At 30.7% G+C, this 18,760-nt stretch overlaps 1 protein-coding gene across 1 annotated transcript in view; it reads right to left on the reverse strand.

Moving 5' to 3' along the window:
- The window catches only part of LOC108913025 (vacuolar protein sorting-associated protein 27-like), a 31,343-nt gene extending 13,249 nt beyond the window's left edge, over positions 1–18,094 (reverse strand). Inside the window, exons 1-3 of the mRNA XM_018718480.2 lie at positions 17,988–18,094; positions 14,139–14,559; positions 11,688–11,837 (exon numbers count right to left, since the gene is read on the reverse strand). Coding sequence (XP_018573996.2) covers positions 11,688–11,837; positions 14,139–14,559; positions 17,988–18,002 — 586 coding nt within the window. The 5' untranslated portion in view covers positions 18,003–18,094. The remainder of the gene's footprint in view (positions 1–11,687; positions 11,838–14,138; positions 14,560–17,987) is intronic.
- Between the last annotated feature and the right edge of the window lie 666 nt (positions 18,095–18,760).

Consider the following 18,760-nt stretch of genomic DNA (forward strand, 5'->3'; position numbering starts at 1 on the left):
CTTTTTTTACACTTCAGTTAGATATCTAATTATAGTTGCACTTACCACTCTCTTAAACATGGTTAATTTGCTTGTAAAATAACGAATAAAAGCCAGCCAATCTAAATTTTCTTTTTATATGAGAAATTCGTTGGTAGCCACGGACACGCGTCAATGCGAGAATTGAACGCGTTTAACTTTGGCACGGACTAGGTAACGAAAGACCTTCTACGGTTATGTCACAGAACCCATTTCCCTTCGTTTCGAAATATGATACAAAAAACCTAATATACTTTGTGGTACTCTTATTATAACGACCGGCGTAAACATTCCTCTGTTTATCTCATAATTCAGTCTTTAATCATACTTGTAATTATTTTGTGACAATGAAAATAATCCTTGACTGGAAATTATTACATACGTAGGTATGTATGTGGTTGTTAAAATGTGCTGGTATTATTTTCACTTTGATGGTTCGTAGCTTTGACATTAACAAATCAATTGGTATTGGGTATGTCCACCGAAGTTTTTTTATATAGTAAAATTTAGTAAATTAAATAAAATAAATTTAGTAAAATTTATCATTACCGTAGTTAACATATCAGTCAAGTTTGATTTAATAAGATTTTTCTGTTCTGTTGATAAATTTAAGAGGGACGAAAAGAGAAACTGTTTCTATTAAAGTAGTTAGTTGCAGAGATTTGAATTCACTGTGATAACCTACCCGTTAGAAACTCCAAACAAATAGAGATGGTGCTCGTAGATGTAAAGGATAATAGCTGAAGAAATGCCCGAAGGAATGGTGCTGTCCGCAATGATCAGAGGGCGATAGTGAAGAAGAGATCCACGATGGAGGTTACAGCAATAACCAGAGATTGGAGAGGTAAGGAGAAAGATCGTCATCTTTGGTCATCATGAATCTCTTTTCATCATCTACCTACAACTCCTACATCTACCACCACTCCACACTATCTCTTTCTTAGGAGTTCCCGATGGACAGATTTCCATACTGACAATGAGTTCAAATCTGTAACTTAATAACTGCTTACTGACACTATCGCATTCACTTCAAAATTAAAATTTCAATAAAATTTCAAATAAATAGTGCAGGATTTCATGTGTTTTCTGGAAGGAAAATAATGTTTATGATAAATGTTGTCGTCTATTTTGACCACTTGTCCGAATTCATTGTTGCGTTTATTTTTGATTAGTAGATTTGTTCGTATCAAAAAATAGTATGATAAATTAAACGAATTTATTAACAGTGTTGTCAAAACTGAACAGATTATTTTAGGTACGTCCTTGATTTTAAAATACTTGTGATAATTCTTTAACGAAATATTGTTAATATGCGAATGTGCTAATATTGCGAATTATTAAACAACATAACAAAGCGGATTCAAAAATTTAATCAAAAATTAAAGGTTTCAAGAGAAACTGACAATAATTAATATCTTCCACTTCATAAACAGTAGTAGAAATATGTTTTGTGTATAATTTGACAAATTACGGTCCTGTGTCTGTGTCAATTATGTGTGCACTGAATAGTGTGAAGTTTATTTGCTAACGAAAAATAAAAAAAATAGTGCATGGTGTATTTGCAATTCAATACCATTTTCACTTAATTGCTGCAAATAATTTTATGTGCTAGTTAAAAGGTTATTAACAAATGGTATAAAGTTAATTATAAAGAGAGAGGTAAAAATTACAATTTGAAACATTCCTTAACAGTGGTAACAAACTTGTTTTCCATCTGTAGATTGTTTAATTTACACTGTTAAATAATATTTTGCATTAAGAGAAAAAATTTAAAGAAAAAAATACTTTTATATTCTAAATATAAAATTATGACTTTAATTACACAGGTACACAAAACAATAAAGTGGCTTGTCGGAATGAGTATAATAAAATGTTGGCCCACCCTGTAAAAGTGTACGTAGTTTATTGATATTTTTCGTGTATTTGCTCTATTTTTATATTATACCAAATTCTACCTAATTAGATGTATGGGAGATCTTTGTTGCTTCTATTTGTAAATTGAAACACAGATACATGATTCGGAACTTTCAACATTCTTGAATTGATGCTTTAAACATTGACTGATTTACGTAACTCCATTTTAAAATTATAATTTTTGTTTTCCTTGTTTGCATCGGAATTTTCAATGTTTTTATGATTTTGGGTTTGTCGCTCGTATTTATTATTTAAAATGGTAATTCTAGTGTTCGATCTGTAATTATCATTATAGCTTTAGGGGATTAGCAACGTGACACGTAAGTTATTTCTGCCATTTAAAATCATTTTCCTGGATGAAAATATGTTTATACTAAAATAACAAGCCCCAAACGTGTTCTAAGTCAAATAGAAATTGTCACTAAAAATATACCTATCCAAAGAAATGAGAGTATCTCGTAAACCAAATAAATGAATGAAATATTTGATCTAAAAAATCGATATTCATAAATCAGAAGCGTGGAGGGGGGAGAACTAAGGGGTTCTCCATTAGTCCTTTTTTTTTTCAAAATCGTACCACAGATATGTAGGTAGTATAAGGTGAAACATTCTCAACATACTCTTTTAGTGAGACGTCACATATTTATGCAAATCGCAACAAATTGTCATAGTTGAAATTGTACAGACCGAATGTGACCTTTGAGTACTATTTACATAGATGCTATAAAAATGAACAACTTTAAATTAATTTATTTTTACAAAGATTTAGAAGTATTTAAGAACAACCAACATATGTTTCGTAAAATACATTCACGAATGTGCTTAATAAAAGAATATTCCTAAATTTAAATAAAGTAAAAATTTAACATTAGCCGTGTTATTCCTAATGCTCATACTCGGAAAGAATAGCCTCATACGTCTAAAGGTGAGATCTTGTTGATATGTCATTGCTGCCATCATTAGCTTATTTTCTAATTCTTTTGCTTAATCTTGGCATTTTCTAGTTCTAATAAGTATTTTTTTTTGGTGATGTGCTGTGTCAATGTGTTTATCAAATTTTTTTTTTCTTCAAGTGGTTTATTATAGAAGTACTTTATTTATTATAGAAAGTACTTAACTTTTCAAGTTAAGTACCTTAACTTGAAAAGGAAGATCCTAGATGAAAAATGGCATAAAGTAAGTCTCATCATTTTTATCCAGAGTCTGTAGTTAATAATTTGACCTACTTTTTTGTAATACCATGTATTTGGAGTTGATTTTTATAAAATATCTCTTTCGTGTATTTGAAAATTTGTGACGAGCACAACTATAAAGTTTGTACATTTGTATAATCTAGTTTTACATGTGTTTTCAAAATTTTTTTCTCGTTGCCCGAAAGCTGTCCGTTCCAAAGTCGGATCCAAATATTCCAAACAGAAATCCGAATTTTCTGTAAATTTTTATCTAGATTTCGAACACTCATAATTGAAGGTTTTTCTTGGAAATTTTTTATAAAACAATATTTGATTTTTTTTTATCTAAGGAAAGTCTAAAAAGATTGTCCTAAATTAATCCTCCTAGAATATTTCATCCTCATAAATTCATTTCCAAAGTTAGTTTTTTTTGCTGAGCTTTGGAGATAAGGAAAAATTTTTTTTTTTTCGAAATTTTATACTGTCGTTGGAGCATCAGGCTAATTATAGAAATTCGAAATCTCGTTCGAAAATATCGTTACATTAGTTTTCCTCTCCAAAAAATTAATTAAAAGTGTAGTTCTATTGTCTTCAATTTCTTTGTAACTTAATGAAAATATATTATCAGTTATTGTATATATAACACGTGCCAATTTCTCGATCATTTTATTGAATCAAAAACCGATAAATGTAAAATGAGTTTCAGAGAAACCAACTTCTCGAAAAATATGAAAGCCTTCAGTCAAAACTGCTTTTTAAATTTAATTTCAAGAAACTTTTCATGTGATACTAAAAGTACTTTAAATCCAACGTTGAATTACTTTTTTTGATAGTTCTCTTTGGCGACTTTCGCGGATATTCGAGACGGACAAGTGCTATAGAAAGAAATCAAATTATCTATGCAAGATTATCCAATATCATAGGCGTCGGAACTTCCTAATTACTGTGGGTGCACAAATGGTAAATTATAATAAAAATACATAAACTAAATTATAATAAAAAAAGTGTCATTGGAACTTATACCATTATTTTTAAAAGTAATTATTTTTTTGCTCATAATTTCCTTCATAATCTTTTAAAAATATTATGAATAAATATGTTTTTAATAATATAGCTCAGAGAAGTGTTTTAAAAACATTTTTGGTGCGTGTTTAAATTTTAAATTTGATGTGTAAATCACAAATATTATCTGTGTTACTTCCTGCATTTTTATAATTGAAAATACCCCACTCAGTTTAATTCATTAATAAAATGATGACGAGGCAGCCTTTAACATCGAACAGGATATAATTTTTGTATCCATTAATTCTATCTTGCTTTTATTCTAGAATTGTATATGTTCCTGACGACGGAGAAAATAAACGTGACTGCAGTATCAACTTGCAAACATGTCAATATGTTATGGCTCGTGTTATGGTTCCGTTTCGTTATCCTGCCGATCATTATTTAATTTTACTGAATCCGTATTAAAGGGGCATGATATTATGATGGTTATATTAAAGTTTTTTTTTAATTCAAAACATTCCTAAATGAAACTATAATGAAGTTTAGTGTAAAAAGTATATTGCCCTGTCCTGTCTGATTTACGAACCTGGTCAATGATTTTGTCAAATTTTGTCTAGTGAATATAAATTAGTTTCCATATCAACTGATTTTGTGATAAAAACAGTTTCGCTTCGCATTTTCTTCATTAAAATTTTGGTTACAATAAAGTTTAATGAATTTTTGTCTACAACAAATAATTAGATGTACAAGTCATTGTTTATTTTTTCTAAATTTAAATAATTGTAGCACCGTTGGCTACAATTTTGTAGAAAATATCTATGCTTAAATATGTTCACTTTCTATTTAAAAAAAATCTCAAAATATTTGCCATTTCTAATTCTCAATTTTATAAAAATTGTATCGAGTTGCTGATGGAAATATATACCACAAATCATTTCTTATATACATCTTAATTAAACAGTGATTATATTAATTAAATTTGTTTTCTACAATTATTCACAACTAATATGGTTACCAAGAACAACATACATTTAACAAGTGACAGATAGGTGACAGAACTAAAACTAACTAGTCTGAAATAGTAATGGCATAAAATTTGCAACAAATAAATCTTGCCTTGCGCGTCAAGGTCATCTACCTCAATTTTAAATAAAAACCCAACATTGTTGTAAAATATATTTTAGTAGATATTTTCGTAATGGATACTGCTTTCTACTATAAACACAATATTATTAAATTTCATTGCAATAAAAGTATTACTTTTTTGTGGAATTACACGAAAATATTACAATTGTTATAACATTTTGTACAAAACAGGAGCTATAAACATATTTGATCTGGTTACGCACAATTTTTAGGTCTTAACTTACTAAAATCAAATAACATTGTACCTAAATATGTAAAAAAAAACATAAAATGTTAGGATGGCAAAGTAGTAAATAAATGTATAGTAAAATAAATTTCAAAGAGGGCAATAAAGAAATTTGAATAAGAGATGTTTTCGACATTTCCCAGTGATTTACTAAAAGACGAAATCTTTTACATTTACCCTTTTATCTACTTACAATTAAATGAGGTTTGCATTTTTGCAGTATAACTCATTTAGAATTTTACTCACATTTCCATCGAAATAAGTGGGATCATTAAAATTTCAAGGCAAACACAAGGCATAAACTCAGTGTAGAAAGTTACGCCCATCATAAAATAAATATAATAATACGGTTTATTTCTTACACATATCAACATATTTCAGATTGTAATTTCACTGCATTCAAAGTAGAGGCCATTTTAATATAAACGGGCTCTGACACTTTGTTATTACTTTTTAATATAATAAAATTTTACAAGTTAGAAGAATAATAACTCGCAATTATCGTAAATCAGGTTAGTAGTTTAAACTGTAATAATGTTGATAAATGTAGGCAGGTATTTTCAATGAATTACTTCATTAATAAAACTTATCCTTTTGTAAATAGTTCTTTCACTATTCTTTATTAAAAAAACCTAATCTAAAATTTCGTTATATCCACTATTAATCTGTTGCGGTAAATACTGAGTGTGGAACTTAGAGCAAAATCAAGCAGACTGCTTAGTAATCTGCAGTCCTCAAAATAATTCAAGCGAAAATTTTTCCCTGGATTATCATTTCTGAACGTAATCAACCATACCTTTTACTTCATGATGTCAGATATTTTTTTGGAGGCCAATTCCTCCACAATTTCGATTTAAATAGATAAGGACATTTTAAAAACTTATCTCAGATTGTGTCGCGATTATATTGTTCTATTGCAGCACAATAGTAACACCTTTAAACTATTTAAATTTACACATAAAGCTGTCGACATGTGCAGAACTGTAAAACAGCGGATATTTATATTAGTACAATAGTAGAATGTTGTAATCAGTATGAGTTATATTGTCTCTGTGACTCTCGATTATTTATTACTCTTTATACTCTTCCAGAAAGCTACCTACTTATCACAATAAATTAACATTTTTTCATATTTAACTCTAGTCTGTCAGATATTTATATATACAAATAAAATTAGTTATGAAATTAATTTCATAATACATATAAAGTAAGTTTTATTCACGCTCCTGTTACATACATAGGCATACCTGCAATTAATGAAAGCAGTTATCTGTTTGCTTCACAGTTCACTTGATATACAAAAATGTTAGTTGTTTACAGCATATATTTGAATTTATGTAGCGCATGGCGGACAACTAAGTGCACCGATCGTTATCATTAAATTAAGTAATTCCTGTATTGTTCATATAGTGGAGGTGGAAGTTCAAGTTATTTTTCTATGAACACCTGAAATAATAATTAAGCTAAGAGAATCATAGCCTTACAGATACTTAAAGCGCTGTGTGAATAAATTAAAGGTTCTGGTTTTCATTCACAATTTGTTAGGTATTTGGCTCATGATAGTTGTTGCTACCACTTATAAGTTGTGGTTGTTATGTTTAGATATGTGTATGAACGTAATTTTTTATCGATATTTTGTTTAGTTAGAAAAAAGAACGTATTAAGGCATTTTTTTGTCAAGTAAAATGCGTTATTAGGCTTTTATTTATTTTTTTTTACACAAAAAATGACTAGTTATTTACAAAGTTTGTTCTGTCCTTTTTTTTAAATAAACATTTAACTTTATCTCTACAGTCCCCCGGACCCCTCCTCTGCGTCCTTGTTTTTTATATTGATATGTGTTGTAAACTATATAGTGTGCTACCCTATATATTACACCCCCATCAACAGCTGTTATTTTTGTAGATAAAGTAGGATATAATTTTACAAATTTGGAGAGATCACTCTCCTATAATTTCAGTGATATAAAGTTTGATAGGCTCATGTCTTAAGTCGTCTGCATACGATGCGATCACTTGCCAAATGAAAACAAATGCGTTATGGTGTGAGCGACTGAATGGTCGAGAATACCAACATGTGTAATCTATTCACATGTGTATTCCGACATATGTGCATACCTATTTCGGTAAATCTTTGCTGCAATACACATACTTATCAAAACGTAAACAAATACCGTATCGTGTGGATGATGCATATCGATACATTTGACATTTGTCAACATTTATTTTCCAAATATATACAAACGGCACACCAATAAAATTGTACTGTACTGCAGTTACGAGTACATCAATAGGATTAATTTCAACAGTCTGGAATTTGTATTTTTTCTACATTCGTAAAAAAGTTTGGCTAAATAATCTGCAAATATTTCACACGTTTATGTGTGATTATCTGGGAGCTTTACAGTAGGGGAGATGCAGTTTAAAGAATGGACATACCTATGCATTAACTATTAAGTATTAAGTAGTTGGTATAGGCAATAACACTTTTTTGGGCATATCGCATAAAGGCATTTAAAGATGAGCAATAAAAGTTTTAACACAAAAATATGCCCACAAACAACTAGTGAAGACATGTTTGTTCAGAAGCAGAATATTGCAATTTAAATTTTGTTTATCTGCCCTTAGATGGGCCAATCTTTTCAATAAAAGTTTTGAAATCAATGATAGTCGTTCTCAAAGAATTTTGGAATCCAGGAAAATTATTCATTTTCAATGTCATTTGCTTGAAGATATTTGTATGTGAACGTTATTTGTAGATCTGGACTAGGCATTATTCATAAATTTCTGAAACGTATATTTTGTAAATATCACTACAAATATGTTTGGACTTGCAACATAAATAAAAATAAAAGTATAAAGTAATAAATCTTCGGTATGTCTTTGGCATATCATATTGACACTACAGACCAGAAATGTACAAATTAGATGACGAATTTCTTACAACTCCTACCTTACCTCAAGACTTAAATATTTCCAAAATGGTTACATTGTCATTCAGTTCAAAAACCAGTAACTCTTGGTTCTTATAAGAAGCGAGACAAATGCACTTTAGAGTATCATCACCTTTTCTTTACTCATTGTATATGTATTAAACTAATCCAAACAAGAAGGAAGTTTTGAATTTGTTTGAATTATCTTAATACCTTTACAAAAGAGAAAAAATATGAGAGATAATAACGGAACATATGATTTTTAAAAAGAGAAACGCCTATTCTATGATCTTTTTGTTCTTCGGTCCATGATCTCATGATTTTATTAAACAAGGAACTGACAAGTTGTAATTTATTTCTAGCGATTGCATTATTATCAATGCGTACTGCAGAAATTTCTATTTCGACGTGCAATTAATTCACGCGGAAGGTCATCCACTCCACTGGAAACCCGCCGTCGACGTGTAGGTGCCCTGCGTTTTTAGCAGGCGCTCTAACCTCCGCCAATAAAAATCAACCTGATTTACCGACAAGCGAATATTTCGCAAAATAGGACACTACGTGGTTTCATTTACATGGATTTGTAACCGTTTATGTGCAGATATTTTTTCCTTAAAGTCATGCCACTATGATTACATACAGGATATTTCTCAGAAGTTAAGCTAATTATAATAGTTTTCCTGGAATTCAATTAATGGCTTTAATTTGTTAATTGAATCTGAATGAACTTAATGTAACATGTTAAATAATAATCAATCAGCCATTAGAAACTGTAAATTCTTGTTACAGTTCTGTTAATAAACACCGTGCCATCATAACTTAAGGATGTTAAAAATGATGACAATCCTGAACAATATTTTACTTATTTTTGGTTTTAGCTAATACGATTTTTTTTTTTTGTGAGAGATCGGGAAAAATTATATTTGAGAAAAATTAAAATGCCGATGTCCAAATTCGGTGGCAATAGATTATGATTTTACAAATCAATTATTCATCAAATCATACTAATCATAATTAGCCGATTATCTAAATTTTTAATAAAAATAAATATTTTATATTTTGATGAAAAAGGCACAACTCGCGATAAGTCCTACATATTTTTTGAGAAATGAAAATATTGAAATTGCATATATGTATTTAATGATACAAAATCATTTTTCAACCTTGTACGTATTAAATGTCGGAAAATTCCATTAAATGAAAAATACAAAATTTTATCTATTTCAACTTTACCCGCTGACATATAAGGTGTAATAGGTCCATAAACGTAAAGATTTTAAACAAATATTAGACTGTTTTTGCTCGTTGTTTAGCAACTAACAATTCCAAATATTTCGAATTTTCACATCTAAGAACGGCGCGCGGTGACAACATTTTTAACATTAAGGCGATGTTTCGCATTGTTTTAGCTATGTCCTGTACAAATTTAGTTTCTGCAACTCTCTCGGTTTCAAAAATACAATACTTATGTACGTTTTCAGCCACGAAATTTGAATAATTTCAAATATTTCACAACCAAGAACGGCGGTGACAACATTTTTAACATTAAGGCGATGTTTCGCATTGTTTTAGCTATGTCCTGTACAAATTTAGTTTCGTGCAACTCTCTCGGTTTCAAAAATACAATACTTATGTACGTTTTCAGCCACGAAATTTGGATAATTCTAAATATTTCGAATTTTCACAACCAAGAACAGCGGTCTAACACATCTCGCTTTTGCATGTTCTTATAGCCATATCACCCTTAACATTAGTTATATGATCCTCTAAATCTTAGATTCTTTTGGTCTTGAAATCAGAATTATGACAGAATATGTAAAAGTATATAGGATCTACAAAGCCCAATATAGCCGATACTTTCGTTCGTTCCACCGAATTATAAGAAAGGCTTCCCAATCAACTGAATCTCAGACGTACAAATCATTTATCCAGTGATTACGCATGCGGACTCATCTTCTCAACTGCAACCTCGGTAAATTTAATTGTTTACTAATTTCATGTTGTAAAGATGCTTCCTCAATTATGGTTCTTATTGAAAGCATTGCGATTTCATTGAACTAACTCATACGTATTATTTATTTTCTTCCTCGAGGAAACATCCAATATTTCTTTGACATGAGTTTGTTCTGGTATTGTGTCTGTTCACAACTTGTCTTATGTGTTTTATGGAGCTCATCTCCCCAAAGTCTAGAGCACTGCAATAAATGTCAAATGCTGGCTCTGGTCCTAGGAAAGCTTCTTCAGATCTCATTTTTGTAAGTTGATCTGATTTCTCAATTTCTATAATACTTTTACGTCCTGGTCTTAGGAAAACTATTTGAGATTCCATTTCTGTAAGTGGATCTACTTTTTTATTCCCTTTACCGCTTCCTACTAGCATTCATTTATATGGAAGGCTTCAGCTTGGAATGCTGTAGGCTGTAATTTCTTTGCCAGCTAATTCTACTACTACAGCTCTTGTACTTCTATCTGTTTTGGAACCATTCTTAAATCATACTAGTTTCGTATTTCATGTGAATTTTATATCCTCCCATTCTCTTTGATTCTTTATTCTAATCTTGAAATGTTTATGGTCAGATATCCAAAATAGTATATATCGCATTCATGATCTTGAAGTATTCATTGTCACGAGGCGCGATATTCCATTTGTTCCTGAACCTTTTCTTTGTATCACGATATGAAATGGTCACAAATTTATCACATTTTTCCAAGGCAATTGTTGGAGTCGACGCTATAACTAATGTTATATTGATGCAGGCTAGACCTTAGGGACCTAAGATGTATTTAGTTTTTCCTTGCAGTAGTTTGTTTGACCTTAAGCTACCAGAACATCTTACCACAAAAACCTAGGTTTCACTATAGAAGTATACATGTATTGTAATAACTTTTGTTTTAGTTTCCTGGTCTTTCTTATTAGGCATCAATTGGATGGAACAAATCTTTAGAGGACTATAAATATTGATATGACTATCTATCAATTTTGTTGTATGTACATATACAAATACCGTATTATTACTGTCAGAAAACAGAACATCCTAAAGTATCTATTCTTTGATAACCAAATACTGATTAGATCGTGGAATTCATGCGAAAAAAACGACTAAATAATTTTTTTATTTAAATAAATTCGCATAAAATAAATATACAAAAATTATCTACAAAATTATAGGACAAATTTACAACAACAATAATAATCGGACAACATGTTGTCAGCTGGCAGTCTGGCTTTACGATTTCTTTTCTCGCATTTTTGGTTTTGTCGCATTTTAGTGACAGAAGGGGTAGTTGGGGCATGCCCCGGGGGCGAGTCCTGCGGGTAATTGGGCGGGCTGTTGGGGGGCGTATTGGGGCGCCGCCGGGGTGTATGCAGCCGCGTTGTATTGCGACACCTGATTGTAGGCTGGGGAAGCGTAAGCTTGTTGGCCTAGAAAGAAGAAATGTAATATTTACATGGTTGTTAAGTGTTACTGAAATCTTTTAATTGCATGACTTTTTAAGAGAGCCATTCTCATGATGTGCGTTTTCCCCAACGAGAAAATATTTTAAACATTTAGTAGCTTATTTATAAATTGATGATATTGCCAGAAATAACTACTCTGCCGACTAATATCCCGACAGCATTGAATTATGTCCGATTCATCTAGTAGTAGGTTCAACATTGTTTAGCCTATAGTAGGATCGTATTCGATGCAAAGTAGAGCAAAAAGTTGTCGGTTTTTTATCAACGTAAAATCGTGTCATCATTTTTAGGAGGCGAAGATGAACCATTTCAAATTTAAAATGAAATTGAATGTAAAACCTGAAATACCGCTGCATACACACTGTGTTCTGGTAGTAGCTGTAGTAGCCCAGGTGCATCGAGTGTACGAAGTGGTCGGTTATACGTCAAATACTAATCTGGCGAGCTTTGCCGTAAATTAGAGAGCGCCTCCAAAAAACAAGTAAACAAAAGTGGCGCGTACAGAGGTAAAATGTAGTACATATGTGGAATTTAAAAAACAAATTGGATTTATAATAAATTACATTTAAAATAAATAGTTTATGAGAATAAAGGAATTTTTGTAGGAACAAGGGTGCCAGACGTGAACTAATTCCCTCGTCCCTTCATAATGTATAAAGAAATTATTCAATTTCTAAAACCCTTAAAGGAGTACTGCATTGGATCCCTTGACAGGCAATGATTTATTACTTTGCGTCGAATATGATCCTACTATAGTGGCGACACGCAAGTCTTACTTTCATAGTACCTGCAGAATAGCAGTTTGGCCATATTAAAATTTTATATATTGAGTATCACGGAGCATTCATAGATGTATGTAGCATTCTTACATCTCGCTTAATAATGATAATATAATAATATTTCTCATTTTCGGTTTTAAATGTGACAAACTTATCATTAAAATATATGAAAAATTTCATAAAATCCGACATTTGCAATAATTTTTTAAGTGTGTATCTTTTAGCAAAACAGCTGTTGTATTATATCAAAACGTAGTAGATATTTTATTGTTATACAAATATAAATCAAGTATTATCAATATTCTGAATTAAGACTTAAAAGTATAACTTATTGTCCTTTAATATTTAAATACATTAGCATCATTTATATCTAAAGTAAAGCAAAAGTAAGTGTAAAAGATCTAACAAATCGAGTTCTCAGATATACAAATTATTAAAATTTAGTCAGCAGTGTCCTATAGATCTGCAAGTTGCGTATAAGAGTATGTTGTGGTCATGTGCGTGTGCTTGACACACTAGATACAGCATCCGTGCGCTGTATTTCCGTATCTGGACATTTTCCATTAAACGTAACGATTTCACGTCTATTGGAGACTAATTATTTATTAAATATATTATGTACATGAGACGCTTTGAATGCAGATTACTCATATATTTGTAGTATTTGAGCCAAAACTCTTCAGTTCTAAATAAATAAATTGTTATTCTAAATCTCTACAACTTCCAATAAACTTAGGTATATGTTAGTGATAATTTCAATTGTTCAGTAAACATTTCTCCAAAAAAATATAATTTTCAGTTTTCAGGTGTTGATAAAGTTTTGAAATAGGAACATCCTTCTATAAAAAGGTAATTTTTTTAATTTAAAATTTGTCGATTATGGCTCAATTTTTCTCAATGTGTTCATAGCTTGTATCAATATTGTTTATGTTTCCAATCAATGTTATTTATGTATCAATGTCATGTTTTTTGATATTTTTTGATATTCATAATTATAATTAGTTCATCCATTAAAATTAAAAAATGTTTCAACTGTATGTACATTTAAGGAAAACATATCAGTGAACATTTTATTTGTTTAGGTATTTAATTTATTTGTGAACCCATAGGTTGCTAACATTGCATTTAAGGAGAACGTAAATGATAAAACTTTTATATTAATTTTACAATAAGCGATTAATATTTAGAATATTTCAACAAAGTATTTATAATAGAATTCAGTGGCGGAGTCAAATTTTAGACAAAACATTTGCTAACCAATTTGTGACACTTGAAACTTGACATAAAAAAAAAAATTAAAATCAAGCTTTAATAACAGAAAATAATTCAGGTACTATGTTATGTAATATACCTACTTTTTTTAAGCTTTATCTTAAAAAAAAAACGAATTACATTGGTCAATAAGGGTGTTTCCATTTTAAATGGGTCACACTGTATAACCATTCTCTAAAATAAAGTTAAGGGCCATTTATTTTGTAATAATTACCTGCGTATCCCGGGGCTAGAGCTTCAGCGAGACCCTCGCCGCGATAGTCACCATCTCCAATATACTCGCCTCTGTCCAAACGGCCCTGGATATCAGAGCTGTACTGCTGCTGGGTAGCAGGAGCGTACTGTTGGGGATAGGCGGGGTTGTACTGGTTGACGGGGGCGGTGTACTGTTGGGGTTGGTACTGTGGGGCGGGTTGGTATTGAGGGGCGGACTGGTACTGTGGGGCGGGTTGGTATTGCCTAGCTTGGTAGGTCTCTGCTATCTGGTTAACGGCTACAGCAGGGTTGGCGCAGTTGGGGTAGTTGGGACAGGCCTTGGGATCAACGCCGGCGGGGTAGAGGGAGGCGGGTTGGCCGCCGGCAAGGGGGCCGTTGTAGGCGGCGGAGGCAAAAGCCAGGGTGCAAGCGATTACTGCCTGAAATATCAGATCAGATGTTAACGAAATTGTACAGTGCAAGAATTATAATTATTTAAAGAAATAAAATGCAAATAGGAGCTATTGAATGCCACATACAGAGTGTATTGGAAAAATACCATACATTCAGAAAATCAAAAAATAAAAAGGTTTTTTCTTATGCACTATGGGCCTATCGTCTTTTGTTTTCAGGTACAGAGGGTCAAAAATGATTTTTTAATTCCAAATTTGGTTATATCTTTTCCAAAAAATAATGGAATGCATTGAAATTTGGTAAAGGTAAGGTTTTGAGCGTGCCAAATATATTTGGCCAATAATTGTTAGTTTTTGATCATCTGCTAGAAGTTGCTGGATTTGACCTTATCCTGTGTCATTTTATAACATATTATTATTTTATTGATGTTAAGTTTTTTAAAATATATGTCATATATTATATTATAAAATTACATTTTACCAAAAAAAAACCTTGTTGAAATCGATCGTTTTTGGGAAAACACTATTATTCTTCTAATCTTTAATATATAGACTGTGCAAAGGGTGATTGAATATAAACAGGTTTAGATTAAGTTAACCCAGTATAATTTTACTTCCTTAAAACATTATCTATCTTCAAAAAAATATCCCTTGTTAACTAATACTTAACAACATAAATTTTTAAGGAAGCAAAATTGAATTAAGGTTATTTGATCTGAATCGATTCATTCGTATATTACGGAGTAGAAAGGAGTAGAAGCTTGATAACTTTGGGACAGTTAATTGCGTTTTTCTGAAAAGCATTTTCAGCGAATGCCACAAGACTGTCCTTGTTACGTAAAATGAAATTTTACTTGTATATTAATACAGAAAATAAATTTTTAAAAATTAACTCAGAAAGTTGTTATCAAATGTCATTAGAAAAAGTCGTACCTACTGATCTCTAGCAGATAGTCAAAATCTAATAACATTGGCGTGTTTAGCGACCTTTAAACCTTACCAATATCATTTTTATATTATTTATCAATTTTTTACAATGTTGCTAAGTGTGTTATCGCACAATCGAACGAAAGTTTGAAACTACTAGATATGAAGCTGAATTTTTTTATATGCACAGACTGTTATATACTTAAGAATTGCTGAATTTATTTAAAAACATACGAAATAATTTGACGGTAAATGTCTATACAATTTTTACATATTTATCGTATATATATCATAGTGGCATGTCATTTTCTTGCATATAATATTATGAGAGGCTGTAGCTTTTTTAAGAATTTTTTTTTTTTGAGTTTTTAGTTTTCCTGATATAATCGAAAGTGTAATCTTTATTTATTTTTTATTTGATTAAATCTCAATATCGAGGATTAAAAATAAAAAAAAAATTGAAATGGATATGATATTTAACAAGAGCGGGGTATGCTTTGACCAGCAATTTATTCGTCATCGAATTACGTAACTTTGCGTTAATTTGTCTGACCTTGCAGCTCTCGAGATAACGGAGAATCCAATGGTGCTGTTTGAAACGTGCACACATACGAAAGAGTAGAGTTTTCAAGTTAAATTCAACTGTAACCTCTTAATCTTTAAAGTTATTGGAAAAGATTATTTATTTATTTTTCTACTAATAATGATAAAATATCATTGTACAAAGCCCAATGTCGAGATAAATTTACAGATAAAAAAAGAATACGTACATGTAAGTTGTTCATAAATTTTTCACAAAGAATACATTTCTTAAAAAAACATTGTGGAGCGTCGTATTCTATTAATATTAAAATATCAGCATTGTTTTTTCTTGTGTCCTGTATATTTTTATATATTATTATGGAGCATCTTAGAGCATTTTCTTGAAATTATTGTGACACAAAATTTGGTGAGTGTATTTATACAGTGAGCGGCAAAAGTATGGAATATATTTATTTAAAAATCAGATGTTGGTTATTTGAAAAATCTCTCGGACCCGCCGAATTATATTTTTAGTTGCGAATTTTCTGAAGCAATTTTCATTTATGTGGTCCAAAAAAAAGTTATGAAATCAAGGCCAACTTTTTTAAATGGAAACCCCACTTTTTGATATTTTTATTCAGTTCTCCATGGAATTCTGATCATTTTTTATTTAAAGTAACCTATACCTATCTTTTACCGTTTTCGAGATAATGGCGTCTGAATATAGAATATGGAAAATTTTTAAAAATTACTCTCGATACGTAAGGACTGTAACGTCAAAGTCAGTGGAAACGGGTGTACTTTCTGCTACAAACATTTTGTGTTTTTGTATTTTGTGTTTACAAAAAAACATGAAACGGTGCTAAAAATTTGCAAAATAACCTGGCTCGTAATTTAAATAGTGACATTTAACAGAATTATATTTTATACAATAAAATTATGCATTTTTAATTAAATTATACCTAAATACCTCACTTATATTTTTTACATTCAAGTCATTGTGTCCTAATGATCAAAATAAATCGCTGAACCACTTATTTCTTATGGATTTTTTCTGATTTGAAGCAACTTTTTGTGAACCATACAAATCTAAGATGGAAAATTAAACTGGTTTTATTTTAAAACCAGCAGGGTAATTTTTGAAAACTTTCCATATTCTATATTCACATGCCATTATCTCGAAAACGGTTAAAGATAGGTATAGATTATGTTACATAAAAAATGATCAGAATTCCAAGGAGAATACAAAAAAATAAAAAATACAAAAAAGTGGGATTTCCATTTAAAAAAGTTGGCCTTGATTTCATAACTTTTTTTTGGGCCACCCTGTATAAATGAAAATTGCTTCAGAAAATGCGCAACTAAAAATATAATTCGAACGAACATCTGATTTTTAAATAAATATATTCCATACTTTTGCCGCTCACTGTATAATAACAAAAGAATGAATTGCCATAACAACAAATTTCTGTTACATACTTTTCATGTGTAATGAAAATAAAAACGACATAATATATTATACCAACACATCTAATAATTAAGTTCTATTAAAAATATAAGAAAAATCAGTTGCAGTCATCTATTCAAACTGTTTTTGTAATAATGATTTCCAATAATGATTTAATTTTTGTTTATTGAAAAATGTTTCTAAAAATTAGTAAAAAATAAGTATTGTTTTCATTGAACAAGATCGTATAAGTTTGTTAATGCAATTTTAAACGTAGATGTAGTTTGTTACGTCAAATAATTTTTATTAAATCTAGGTAGCACTAGCATAATAAATGATCTGATTTTGTATTTTTAGCTCTTAACTAAAAATTTTTTTTTATTAATTTATGAAAATATAATGCTCTAAATGCTTTAACGACGGTAGATTACACTTTGAAGATGCCACAAAATATATTAAATAATTTAAGTTTGATCACAGCGGTACCTCCTCGAACAATTCAATGGTTCACTTGCACTGATGACACTTTTTCAAAAATATGCACCCTCAACGTACTTACCAGTTTTACAAACATGTTGTTATTTTGCTGTTCAAGTTCACATTGACGGTCCGCCAAAATTGTGCCACATTTATATGCACACCACGCCCCATATAGCCGTGAACTTCTACGAAATATGCCGTATTTCCATGGTGGAATGGGCCACGGCGGCATAGGAAGCAAACGCGGAGGAGATCGAGGGCGATCCCGCGGACTTCACACATATCGTCCTTTTCCTTCGAAACTGCCGTTTCGTTACCGCCTACTAGTTACGTCTGTGTCATCTAACCGCTGAAAGTTTTTGGAAAATCTGATTCACGAGTACGTTCACGGAACTGAATCGGCCATATCGGCTTACCTTTAGATCGGTATGTTGAAGTTGGGCAATACCGCTCGGGAAATGTTGTATTGTGTGCACAAAGGTTCGATGGAAGAGAAAGTCGATTGCGAAACTATAGATGTGATTTTTTTCTGATTTTGATGTAATAATTTTGTATTCATGAAGCACGAGTTGAACCTGATGTAATTGTTTAGACATTTCCTCAGTTTTCAGGCCAACACTAGCGAGGCTATAAGTGCATACTATCATATATGATAATGCAAATTTTAGTCAACCTAACTGAATTTTTTTTTTACCAATCTGGCGAAAATATTAGGTGTAAGTTTGTCAGATACTATTTTATTTTTTTAATTGTATATGTATTAGAGAAAATAGTGACTGAAAGTCACGGTGAAAGGAATAGCACTTTGAAATATAAATATAGATGAGAATGATAAAAACCGATCTCTTCCAA

The sequence above is a fragment of the Anoplophora glabripennis genome, unplaced genomic scaffold (genome assembly GCF_000390285.2).
Source record: "Anoplophora glabripennis isolate ALB-LARVAE unplaced genomic scaffold, Agla_2.0 scaffold757, whole genome shotgun sequence".
Taxonomy (NCBI): Eukaryota; Metazoa; Arthropoda; class Insecta; order Coleoptera; family Cerambycidae; genus Anoplophora; species Anoplophora glabripennis.